Source organism: Pagrus major, chromosome 18, assembly GCF_040436345.1.
Source record: "Pagrus major chromosome 18, Pma_NU_1.0".
Taxonomy (NCBI): Eukaryota; Metazoa; Chordata; class Actinopteri; order Spariformes; family Sparidae; genus Pagrus; species Pagrus major.
In genome coordinates this window covers 13056822-13070577 of record NC_133232.1, presented here as the reverse complement: position 1 = coordinate 13070577, position 13756 = coordinate 13056822, and the positions used below count along the sequence as shown (strand labels likewise).

Sequence of the window (13756 nt, the reverse complement as noted above, 5' to 3'; positions counted from 1 at the left end):
TGTTGCACAGTGCCAGTCAGTGACGAAAGACACTTTTCATACATCACCATTAAACTTTACCCATGCAAGTGGCCGGCATCATATTTCTCAATAAATTGTGATTTGTGCTGGTTGCCAGGGAACAAATGATCCCGCCTGTGTTTGCTCATTTATCACCACAGTGTCCTTCCAGTCCCACTCTCCTGTACCCACCCCCATCTTCTACCTTCCCCACTCCACCCCTATCTGTTCTGTATCCTATTTATTTCTGTGTCCTCTCTCTCTCCGTGTCTCTGTCTCTTTTGCTCTCTCTGTAGATAGTATATGTGGCTCCAATGAAGGCCTTGGCAGCTGAGATGACTAATTACTTCAGTAAGCGATTGGAGCCACTGGGAATCACTGTTAAAGAACTCACTGGAGACATGCAGCTAACCAAAGGAGAGATCCTACGAACACAGGTACACACACGCACACACACACACACACGCACACACACATTTGCACACACACAAGCACACACACATACACCATGAGTTCTATGTTATGTCTCCAAAAAAACTGTTCATACTAAAGGTACAAAAGCAGTCCCTCCTCCAGGCTCCCTCTGCCACACGTGCACAGTGTATTCTCTAGCACCCCCAAGTGGAATGGATTGTGCCATTTCATCATTTATTCTCCAAATTACATCAGGCACAATTCTGCAAATTAGTAATGAATATGCATAAAATACATAACCATCTCATAACTAACAAATTCCATTTGTGCCCGTATGTAAAACTGCATATCAGGGTTAGGTGGATTGGGTAAACGTTTGTCATTTGACAACCCTCAAACCTGCAATAATCGATTTGTTTTGCACTGCAGTATTTAGAATATGCACAGAAGCTACAATCAGTTGATAAAGATAAATGAAAGAAACAAATCTTCACAATTAAGAAGCTGGAACCAGAGGAATGTTGTTTTGCTTTATTTAAATACTTGATTGATATAGTTGCAGATTAATTTTCTGTTGATTGACAATCTGCTAATTTTTTCAGCACCGATGCAGATAAAGTGAGACAGCCCACTTGGCCACCAGGGCAAGCAGTCTTTATTAGGTGGCAGAGGTGTGCCTGATCCAGTAGTATCAGCAGCTTTCTCATATGTTGCTCTTCTTTTGATAGATCTGATCAGCTCACTTAAGTGCATGTCAAACTGGGCCATGAACTTCTATTCAAGGGGAACAGGCTTGAGCATCAGGAAATGTGCATTGTCCAGACATGAAAAATAAAATAAACCTCCAAAATTTGCACCCATGACTTGTCAAATGTGAGTAAAAATCTACGTTTGCGAATAGAATAAATGTGGTCAGCCACCATTGGCAGGTTATTGAAATATTCATACTTCACTACAAACTCTTATAACAATAACACATACAGTAAGTTGATTGACCACAATTTGTTTTGTATTGACTCTGCACACTAGTCGGCCATGCGACGTGTGACTGTCAATAATTGTATCGCAATTCTTTGACCGACCCTTGCTCTCCATCATTGCTAGGGTTATGCTTATTTTATGCAGCTAGCTACTTGTACCACTGGTACCACAATGGACAACTTTTTGCTACGCGCTAACAGTAAAGAGAGTCTGCCAGTGAGTGACGGCACATTGCATGGGTAGATGAACCTGAAGTGAAAAATAAAGAGCACTGTGAAAGCTACCTTGAAAGGCAGCTGGATGTGATCTTGCAAATCTATTTTGCTATGCACTTGTGGCCAAACCACTGTGGTTTCAACCAATCAGCATCATATGAGGATCTACTGGCAACTACAGGTGTGGTTTAGGTGTGACAACTAGCAAGTGGTTAACAGAGATCGTTCTATAGCATCAGTTATATCAGAACTGAAGGCTTTACCAGCCATTGACAGATAGACCAAAAAGTTAATTTTGGACCCTGAACCTCTGGTATCCTGAAGGACTGGAAATATGATTCATATGTAGCCTGGTGCACTCTAACTTAAATAACACGGTAGCCATAGCAGCATGTGCCTGCAATAACAAAAGTAGGTGTGGGTGACAGTTTGTGGCTAATAGTTGATATCCAGCTCAAATCTGCTGTGCTAATGTTCTTATAAACAGCTGCCACAGTGCAGGGATTCACACAGTGTATTTACAGGAGAAATAAGCCGTCTTGCCTGAAGTACAGAACACCTCCACTAACTTCTGAACAAATGAATACACGTTATAGAATATAATGTTGCTGTTTACCTTCAGTTCAAATGAGCAGAAATGCTACATGACACAGTAAAGACCTTGTTTAATGAGTCAGTAGATTGTCCATACTGTCATCTGGTAACTTTTGTTAGCTATGCTGAAGGTAGGATCAGGATCTGTCTGATTTAGGAACGGTGACTGATCAGTCACATCATAACGCTACATTCAATTGCACTGTCCTGCTGCCCCAAACACTCACTCAAACACCAAATTTATAAATTGTATTGTTCTCCTATTTTATATAATAACACCTCTTTTTCTACAAATCAACCACATGAAACAATCAATCAATGCAAGATGTGTGTATAAACAGACGGTGCAGCAGATTACATGTAAACCGTGGGCTAATAATTTAACGACCAGTAAATTGAAGGGATGGTTGGGATTTTTTGATGTGGGGTTATATGAGCTACATATCCCTAGTCAGTGTATTACCGGCTGTGCGTTGTATTACACCGGAGATCAGCTGTTTGTGTTGGACTTTCAGCGGCTGTTTGACGGCAATGTAAAGGACCAAAAATGTTGAAAACATAGTGTACACTTAGCAGTACAATGCTCTGCTGCTTTTCTACACAAGGGAGAGCTGACGGTCATCTACTGCAGGTAATACACTGACTAGAGATAAGTAGCTCATACAACCTCACATCAAAAGACCTGAACTATCGCTACAAGGTAACCACCATGCTCAGGTTAAGTTACAAACACAGCTGACCACAGCAGCTCCTTATCTGGCTGTGATGTTCTGCTCTAGTCTCTTGTGTGATAGGACCCACAGAGTGGCTGTGCTAGCACCGCAACACAGTCCAGATGCTAATGATAATCCAGAGACAGGGACAACTTCTTTTACTGAAAAATATTCTGTCACCCAGCCAGGGTGTTGTTCAGTTGTCAAATACTTCTGCAGTGACTTGTAGCGCAACTCATGAGAAGATCTCAAGTGTTTCACTGTAGATTACTGAGCAAGACTGTGCACTACAGTGAGTGATCAGTTGTCCCATGAAACCTTTCTTCTCTATTTCTTTCTTTCATTGAATCCTCAGTTTTCATTTCTAAACAATTTGCATATCCCCTGATGCCCTGTTAATGTGGTCCACATAATATCATGGATATTATGCAGATTAATTGATATTAATTACATCATCAATAATTCACTTGTCATTAGGAAGCCTTTAAATAAGGGTAGCTCTGATCAGCTGTGATGAATACATCCACGCGTGCACACTAATTTTCACCCCCTGTCAGACGTGATGCTGTGACGGGCATTGAAGTTCGGAATGCTGGCTTGTTGACTTTTCCATCTGTCTCTGTTCAAGCAGCATTCAAACATTTTTCAGTTGACTCTGACTTTTAAAGAGGGACTTAAATAAAAGATATTTTACAGAAATGAGAAAGAAGTGTGAGTGGCAAGATCTCTGTTCAGCATACTCGGCATCAAAACTGGCAACTGCTGTCTCACTGAGCCCATCGCAGCATTTTACTTTCCCTGGGCATTTTTGATCCCTTAGTTTTGGTTGTTTAAGAATTTGGGCAGACATAGTGAGCAGTACAGTTGTCGATACATGGAGGCCCCACCCCCTGACATACAGGACCCAGAGGATCCACCACAAATGTCTTGGTGCCAGACACCATAGGACACCCCCAAAAGTCTTACGACCAGGCCTTGACAGGTTGGAGCTGTTTTAGCTGCACAAGGGGAACCTTCACAATATTAAGCAGGTGGTTTTAATGTTGGGGCTGATCAGTGTATATGCTGATACTGATTTATTTTTTAAGAGGAACAATTTTCTGATCCAGTATTGGTCATGTTGAATCATGGGTCAGGCTCTTTTACATGTTAACACATTAATTGGAGAGTGAATCAATAATTTGATTGTGAATTGAAAAACATTGAATAATCTTAGTCTACATGGTGGCATAGTGGTTAGCACTGTTTCCTCACAGCAAGAAGGTCCTGGGTTGGCTTGCGTGGCTTTCCCCTGGGTACCCACTATCAGAACATGCACACTAGGTTAATTCTCCAGTCAGGGCCCTTGACCACGACACTGGCTGAGATCTGAAGTTGGTCCCTGGGCACGACCAATGCCCACTGCTCTCTCGGGATTGGTTACATGCAGACTACCAGTTTCACTTAGTTGTACATTGTATGATATATGATCAAATAAAAATTCTTCCTTCCTTCTTCCTTCTTCCTTCTTAGAGATGATTCTTTTTTGTATTGTTGATTTGTTACCTGTTCCAGGTATCAAAGGTACCATCTCTTTACCACCTGGGACACAAGTGAAGTTTTCCTATGTCATTAGTCACTGCACATGTCCCTCTGTGACCTTACAGTATGCATCATAGAGTTGGTGAGGAAAGAAACCAGACAACTTGACTTTTTCATTACACATTATTCATCACTCCATGTTCAAAGCAACACTTTTGTCCACACTTAGTAGTAGTTATTGTGGTTGCTGTAGAGTTACACAAAACTGAATATTTGATATATTTGATTGGAAATCTGTATTGAGAGTCTGTGGTGAGGTATATTTTAAAATGAAAGTTTTGAAATGTGACTGTTGCTCATTTCTAAACATGTCTAAGCATCTTTGTAAATCACACTCTTGTTTAGTTATCGACACAATGCAATATCTGTGTCATCGGACCTTTTACTGTAAGCTCGTACTACGACAGCCCACAAGTCACATTGATGAAGAGGTTTTAGTAATTTGCTTGTGTTTGGTCTATTTGCATTTGTTTTGTTAAGGTGCAGTGTGCTGAGCTCTCCACCAGGCCGACGTAGATTAATCTATTAAAAACATCTGAACTATTACGTAATGTCATTCTACATGGGTAATGATCCTCTCAGTCTTCTAAATAGGAATTACCAACCACTCTTTAACAATATGCTCTTTTTGTTAAGCAGTAAAAGTGATGAGAATAATTTTGTCAATGACAAAATTAGCCAATTATGTTCAGTTGTTGAGTTCAATTTGTCAGTCAATGAGATGTTTTATTTCAGAGCAATCAAGGGCTTGTTCAAGTATTTAAGTACTGAGCAGCAGATGATGGAACATGTGAGTTCAGCCTCATATATTTTAGAGAGAAACCCCACATGCAGGAGTTTCCCTCTCTGTTGTAGAAAGAGGATTGATTCATTACAATGAGGCCAAAGAAAAGGGGATGAAAGCACGTTGAGCATATACTTGGTGAGAGAACCTGGCTCCTCCAGCTCAGAGGGAAGCAGAGGTTGGTAGATCCAGCCTGAAAAACTGAACTATGAGACTGAGAAGCTTGAGAAAACATGCATATCTGTTAAATCCAAAGGAAGTGGATTTGAGAGATTGCGCTGCTTCGAGTTAAAGTTATAAGCCTTGTGGGACTTAGGAATACAGAAAAGGTTTGGGTTTGGTGCGTGTAGGGGGTGGTGGTGGTGGCGGGAGGTTTATTCCTATGAAATGAGGCCAATTCCAGTTAATCTGCAGGTGTATTAAAGTTGCATTTCTATCAGTTCATGTGAAAAGAGTTTCACAAAGAGGATGATTAGTCAGATTCACTGCAGCTCTGCAGCGCGTCGCCATCTCTTCACTTAGTCTCGTTCACTTCCTCTCTCTCAACCCTCCATTTGACTGTGTTAGCATTAGTACATTTACACAGAGTGGTTGAGTGAGAAAGGCTGTCCACTTTTAACAGGCCGAAGTGATGCCAGGCACTGTAATCTTGGTTGTCTTGTGTCTCTCCTCAAAGTCCTCACGGCTTCTTTCATCGTGCCCTTTTGATGTGTATGGCAGAGTGGGGCTACCGGCACGACTTCAACCACTTGCAAAGTGTAGAAGGGAAAGCAGTCATGAAGGATCCAAGGTCCAGCAATATGTGATACGTTCTTCTCTGTGTTTATTGATGGATCATGAACCCAACTTTAAAGGTGCATACCACCACCTATTTTATCTGAGTGTGGAGATGCTGAGTTTGTTAAGTCAATGAAAGCAATTTGGTTTCATATTATGGGCTCTATTTATTGGCTAGAATTTCACAGATACCAGTAAATAGCCAGTAATATAAATTTCCCAATATTGGGCTGATATTTATCCTGTATCCCTCAGTAGGGTGACATATTTTGTAGATATGTAAAGATTTGTGGATGTATTGTGATGCAGAAATGGAAGATTCTGCATCAATGCAGTGACAGAACGTCATTGGATGTTTACAGCCCACTCAAAATGAAAACATACTAATGTTGATTGTTTAGTTTCCAACCTGGGCTGGAAAATGAAGTTATAAAGTAAGATTGCAACGTCGCTCTCTTGCATTGAATTGTAGTTGAGCATAGGCTTACTTACTATATCGACTTTTGTAGTCTGATATTTAAAGGACTTTCTAAACAAAAAGGGTATTAAGATTTATCTTACTGTGTGAATGAAATTACGAAAAAGTAGATATCTGCAGTAATATAGAAAATGGAGATGCATCAAGAAAGGTGCATTCGAAATGTTTTGTCCTGTGGCCTTCATCAGGGTCATTATACAAGTGTGACAGAAAAAATAAAACACAAGCATTCACATACTGTAGGGATCATTGAGTTGTTTATGGCACATATCACACATACACAGAATGTCTCATGTTAAAAGAATGTGTTGGAGTTGAAATCCTGCATAAAGCAAAAGAGCCAAGCCATTCATTATAAATCAGTTGATGTACCATCATTTTTTTTTTTTCAACAGGCTAATATTGACTGTCTACCATGAAATAATTTTCCCGCGTTAAAATTGTATTCTTTTAGTTTTCTCTTCCTCTTAAAACCCTCTGAATAGGAGAAAAGAGCAGTTTTCATTGCAATCACATGCTTTCTCATATTTAGCTAATTGTGACTGCTGTTTTTATGACTGAACATAAGGACACACACACACACACACACACATACACAGTTGTACATGACAATGTTGTATTGAGAAGGTTTTGATTACAGTTTGCCTTGATAAGCCGTTAGTTGTTCACATATCGCAATCCAGTAAATGTCTTTCTCGAACGTCCCCAGTCCATCGTCCTCCCACCTACCTCTTCCTCCCACATCCTTCTCTCTCCATGGCTGCGATAGTTACCATGGAAACAGAAAGGGTTTGGAGGGATGCTGCCATGCGGATGCCAGTGTGCGGGTGGGTAGCATCCTGGGACTTCCAGGCCCTCTTCCCTCTCTGTCCAGAGAGGAAATATCAGTTAATGACATCCAAGAAGGAGATGCCTGACAGTTTTCTTGCAAAGGGAGGATGAGAGGAGTGTGTCAAAATATCTTGGTAAAGTCATGTCACATGCAGAGAAATAGAAATCGCTGCCAATGTGTTTTAGCCAATTTTGCCCTCATAACACTTTATAAAAGGACACTAATGAACAAAACTGTTGGTGACAGGAAGTTTACAGGCAAAACCCATGAAAAGCAACTTGAAAACAGTCATTTCAAGTCATTACTAAAATGCTGTATTGAGTCATGGCACTTATTGTAAAGACCTAAGAATATCTTATTTGATATGACTTCTATGTCATTATGTTGATCACTTGTCAAATAGAAATTGACAAATTGTCTCACAGCAACATGAGTTATTAGTTATAATTGCTGAAAGTTGACAAGGTCCATGACGTCCTGTTCTGTGCATGGCTACACACATCTGTGCTGACCCTACTACTGAGCAAAGGCAAAATCACTCCCACCCACTACACTTCAATTAACATAGAAAGGATTTGCAGCAATTAACAGAATATCACTTATCACTTGCTTTAAACAGATTTCTCTGATGATATGATTTACCAGAACCATTACTTCATGACTTCTCGTGGTGTAAACTTAATTTACACAGATTGAAAGAGTTTACTGAGCCATAGTTGTATCCTTCCACTAAAAGTTTTAACCCTAGAACTGTTCTCCTTTCTGGCAGTTCAGCTTTTTGCTAGTGTATGTCTATTTTATGTTGCAGTGGTGGCACACATGGACATGGACAAGTTGCAGTCAGTGTATGCCATAAAGGGGCGCTAAGCTAAGAGTCTATGTACATTTTTATACATTGTTTCATCTCAGTTTATGTCCAGTTTTTTGAAACATCTCAATAAAATGAATACATACATAACTCCTGCAATTTGCCGTTTAAATAATATTTTGTGTTATTCAGTTAGACAGATATCATGAGGTATCGTTATCATGGGCAACGTAATGGGAATGGTGTTGTGAGTTAATTGCTGATCCCATCTCTATTGTTTAACATGATTTAAGTAAATCCAAAGTCAAATCATCTTTGAATTCTGATCCCAGATCCTATAAGTACCTGAAAGAAGCACTCTGTAGTTTTGAGGAAGAAATGTTAATGAGAAGAGAAAGATCTTCATAGGCTGATTTTTATTTTTCTGCCTCAACAAACTAAATAGTCAAACTGTCCTTGTTTTCTGACTAAATAAACTGAATAAACACACTGACCTGAGAGGTTTTACTTTGACTGTTTTTTAATGTTGAGTAATCAGAGCATGAATTACTGATTCTTGTGCACAAAGTAAGTTAGTCTACAATACAAATCAGTAAGTTGTATGCATAAGTTATTGATAATGTGATCATGAATTTGTAATGTTGTGTAAATTTAAAAAAAAAAACGTACCTCTGCTGTGCTTTGCCTGGTACAGCTCTACCCCGTTTGTTAACATTTAGTCTGCTAATATCACAGTTGTAGCAAGCTTTTCTGCTACATTTATCAAATGTGCATACTGTACGTACGTCTATAAGTAATCTGCCTTGATAAATGGCACACCTTAAAATCCACCATCATAAGATTTCTAACTAATCATATTGTCACAAGCCTTCCTGTAAATGCTGCAGGAAATGTCACTGGTGTCTCCTCCATGCTGAGCGTGTCTCTGACAAAGAATTAACAAGGGGAAAAATAGACATTCATCTACATACCTGCCAAGCAGTGGCAGTAATGTAAAAAATGTCTGACATAACTTTCTACATCTACCACATCAAAATAATGTGAAAGTGAACGGTAAATCATCTATGTGCAGTTCCAGCCTGAAGCTTGGGTTGTGTTCTAGAGTCTAGTCTTTGAAAAACAAAATTGTACAAGCAGCCACTTGTTGGTCTCAAAAAAAGCCAGTGTTTGTTTTAAATATCAGTGAATCAATCACTTATGTGAGTAATGGATAAAACAAATGCTAATTTATTTTAAATAATCTTTAATTCATATAATCACATGAAGTGTTTGTGGAATAGAACAAATGAAACAAATAAATGAAACTACTGGTAATTTTTTTTTTATAATGTTTCATGAAAGAAACTTCAAACTTAGCTGCACTAGCATACTTGTATACTTCATGAACATACAACGTGAAGCCCATAGCACCTGCAGTTGCCCAGATTGTCAGGCCAACTGTGTCCTGACTTCTACGTGTATGGACTGATGAAGAGTCTGTTCTGAGCCTCAGACCTTGCCACACGTCGTTAATCTCCAAAGAAACACAATTGGGATACACTGTACTGTGTAGCACAAATGTTTACTTTACTTTACTAAGACATTTATATTTTGACAAGTTTTACCGTGCACCACAAATTGACTGCAAAATAGAGGCTTATAATCTTAGCATTGATCATATTTAATGGAAAAACTAACCCTAACCCATCACATAGCACATTTGATCCCTTTATGTCCTATTGCTCTCACAGACTTGACATCCTGATGGTGAGCACATCAGACACATCACAGTATATGTATGACTAAAATTCATGAGGGCCTTGTTTGTAGCTCAGGATGAAAATTTGAACTGGGTGCTACCCCCTGTTTATGCACAAAAGTCAAGAGGCATGCACTCCCTCTCTTATTGCTGTCTCATGAGCCTGCAGCTTGTAGGTGCATTAAACACATGATTTACACACTCAGCTCTGATTGGGTAGTTGTTTTCTCCTGTTGCCACTATACTGGTGCTAGATGAAGCAGTTCATTTTTAGTGATATGCTTCCACACTTTATTTTTTTTATTAGTAAAGTCCTGGTTGCTAAGTAATATGATAAAGAACTGAGAACCCGTTGACAGCAACCACTGTCTCTTACTCCATTTTGTTTGAAGTAGAAAACTGCTGTGCTTCCGTTTCACAAAGGAATCAGTACAATAGGGATTAGTAGCTTCTGCTCATCAGAGGCTATTTGCATAAAGAATTTTTTAGTTTTCAAGTTCTGAGCTGGTTCTGAAATTTCTCTGTTGGTGGGTCCATGGACAGTTTCAAATTTGATTAAAAATTACAGTGAGAACATAGTCAATGGTTTTTGGCATAATCACTCTGATGAATGGTCCGTGAATGCACCATGAATAAGATTTCCCCTTCTTGCAGCTGCAGTAACACATGACATTAATGTTAATTTGACCAAAACAGATGCATGGATATGATGGATTCCTATCACAAGCTATTCTCACCTCTCTGGAGGTTGTTTTTTATCGCTCACAGAAGTGAGCAGTAGTGTTCTCAGAAGTAGGAATCATTCCAAAACCTTTTGTCATGCTTTAAAAAAAAGCCCCTGTCCTGATTTAATAAATACTTCCTGCGCTCTGGTTTATTTAAACAGAGCCAGGTTTCCACTATGCTGGCTGCTCTTTAGTTTAGTGATGAATTAATGAAGAGAGCAAATCTTACAAGCTATTATGTTTTTTTTTTGGTACATGCTTATGGACTCATTCTCTGATTAAATTGCCATATTTAAGAAACATTTTCCTCAATGAAGTTTCTATTAAATTCCAAAAAATGAGCGGATTTAGATGACTGATTTCAGCCCTGCTGTGATCTATTGATAAATAGCACCGTTCAGCCAAACAATGGCATGCTTTCTCTACATCTCCTTGTGTGTATTTCTGAGCTAATTAAGAAAGCCCTTTGGCCTGTACTTCATTTGCCAGAGCCTCCATTTAGATTAACCAGTCGCTCCAATTAGGAGCAGGCGCTTCCTCTTCTGTGAGCGCGCCAGCCTCTAATGGCTGGATAGATTGATTTAAATGCAAACTAGAGAGGATTTAATGAACTGCTTTTACAGAAAGAGTTTAATAGGAATTTGCACACCCATGGACAGGTTGTGAAACAGTTCACACACCATTAATTATGCATTGTTTTGTTTTTCTTGAAAAGAGAGAATAAAATTGTACTGGAATTATAGGCGACACGCAAAGACGGTGTCTGTTGACATTTAATACAGGTGAGATGTTCTGATACTCTTGAATATAAAGGAATGCTAAGATGAATAGAACTTATGCTGATGTATCGTATCGTATCGTACCCAAATATGACAATTTTTCCTAACTTGTGGATGTAGTGGATCATAGACATACATTGACATACATACGGTAAACAGACTGTAGACTGTAAAACAAATCTAACTTGGTGCATGAGATGTGAGTAATGTTGTATGTCTGTTACATTGTGGTGTTATGATTTAGGTGCTTCTATCTGCATTGTAATGAGCGGAGTTACGGGCAATTGGGCATTAATGGGCCTTGAATCTGACAAAGTATTCTGCAGGGATGTTCGTTGTGTTGCTCTGGGTTTTACAATATGTGTCATTCAGTTAAATGAGCAGAACATTGTGGAGAAAATTTGTCTCAGCAGTAATCTCCAAAATAATCTCAATATTCTTGGTAAATCCATAGAGATTTGCAAAACTGTATACATAAGGTTCTGGCAACATAATACAAACAGCAGTTTGACTCTCGCTAATCTATTTTTGACCAACCTTTAAAAGTGTATTGAGGGAATTTTCATGTTGGACTTACTTAAACTCACAAGAGACAGATAATAAAAAAGGGTCAAAGCCTGAGCAAGTGAGGCCACGATATGTTAAGTTTTAGCCCCTAGATTGATTTAAAGGACAGGGTCTCTTGTCAAGCCCCCTTTTTTTTTTTTTTTTTTTTTTTTTAAATGAGTAAACTGAAAACTGTTTTATTTTGCAAGTCTTTCCCCCTCCATACCGGTCGCAAAGAAATCCCCTCCTCAAGCAATTTCAATATAAAAAATGAGGGACAAAAATACATCCAATGAAAAACTGCATTCTTAACTTCACTTGAAGTTAATATGAGGCCTCAACAGACAGAATTAGACAAATCAAACCACAACCTGTGTGCAGATGGCTCACAGCGTGGCATTGGCTTCAGTTCATTTCATTCAGTTAACATTAGACGCAGAAAGAAAGTAGAACAATAAAGTTCAGGAGCGGGCTTATCATTTACTGTCCACTCCTCAGAACAAGAAATGTCTTGGTTGGTGTTTCCTTCTTCCTTTTTTTTTGTTTTGCTCTCTGTCAGGCTCATATTAGATGAGACTCGCCTTCTTGACATTTAGCAACCAATCAATAGGACAAATTACAGCCATGTGACTGGGACATTATCAAGGTGCATTGATGTGTTTTCTTTTTCATCAGACCCACTCTGTCTAATAAATGGCCACATCTTTCAAACTCCAGCCTTAACAGTTTGCAACGCAGGACTCTTCTTGGACTCCAAACCAAGCTGAGATGATGGACGATTTGACAAAGCTCCTCTAGACAAAAGACACAATATAGTGGTTTTCGGGGGGCGAGTAGCACTCCTCATAACGAGTAAAACAAACTTTAGTGTTTAAAAATTGGTGGAGCATCCCATTATTCCTGCCTTGTATTCTGTATATTTTGTTTAATGTAATTGATTGTGTTTTATACAATTTGTTTAAATCCAGACATACAGTACAGTAGTGAAAGATTTGTGGTGTTGTTAGTTAAAGAGTCAACACCTGCCAAAGCGGTTGTGCCTTGGTATGAAACCACAGAAAGCATTGAGTTGTTTGTGTACAAACTTAACACATTAGCATTAGCTTACCATTTAAAATGAATTGGGAAGTGTAACTCCACCAATTTTTCACATTCAAGAAGTCATATTATGCTAATTTTCAGATTCATACTTTTATTTGGAGGTCCTTGTAGAACAGGTTTACATACTTTAATTTTCAAAAAACACATTATTTTTCTCATATGGTGCATTGCTGCAGCATCCGTTTTAACACTGTGTCTTGAACGCTCTGTTTTAGCCACAGAGTAAGGCATCTTGCCTCTGTTCAATCTTTGGTGAGAGATGCACATGCACATTAGTTAGCGGGTAGGATGTAGCCAACCTGAGTGTATATATTTTATGATAAATATATATATAAAAAAATATATATTTACGTATATAACACCTGTTACATAGTGACGCACATAAGTTACGGAGGTAAAGGCTCGACTCCTTTTACATTCACAAAAATGCTACATAACACAATGAAGGAAAGGCAAAAACCCAAAAAGCATGATCTGACCTCTTTAAAGAGTATTTACAGGTCTTGGGGAATAGTACTGCATATGTGAAAAAAGTAGTATAAAGCCTTCTGTGGCTCCAGAGGAAGCTGGATGTAATCTGATAAATTGCCTCCAGTCCACTGGTCTAAAATTACACTCCTATAACACTGTTGGACTCATCCTGGACAGATTCTAAAAGGCTTTCTTCGTTTTCAACCTGGTGCCTACATC

At 38.9% G+C, this 13756-nt stretch overlaps 1 protein-coding gene across 1 annotated transcript in view; it reads left to right on the top strand.

Moving 5' to 3' along the window:
* Positions 1 to 13756, top strand: part of ascc3 (activating signal cointegrator 1 complex subunit 3) — a 202084-nt gene that overhangs the window by 89009 nt on the left and 99319 nt on the right. The window contains exon 10 of the mRNA XM_073486622.1: positions 297 to 437. Coding sequence (XP_073342723.1) covers positions 297 to 437 — 141 coding nt within the window. The remainder of the gene's footprint in view (positions 1 to 296; positions 438 to 13756) is intronic.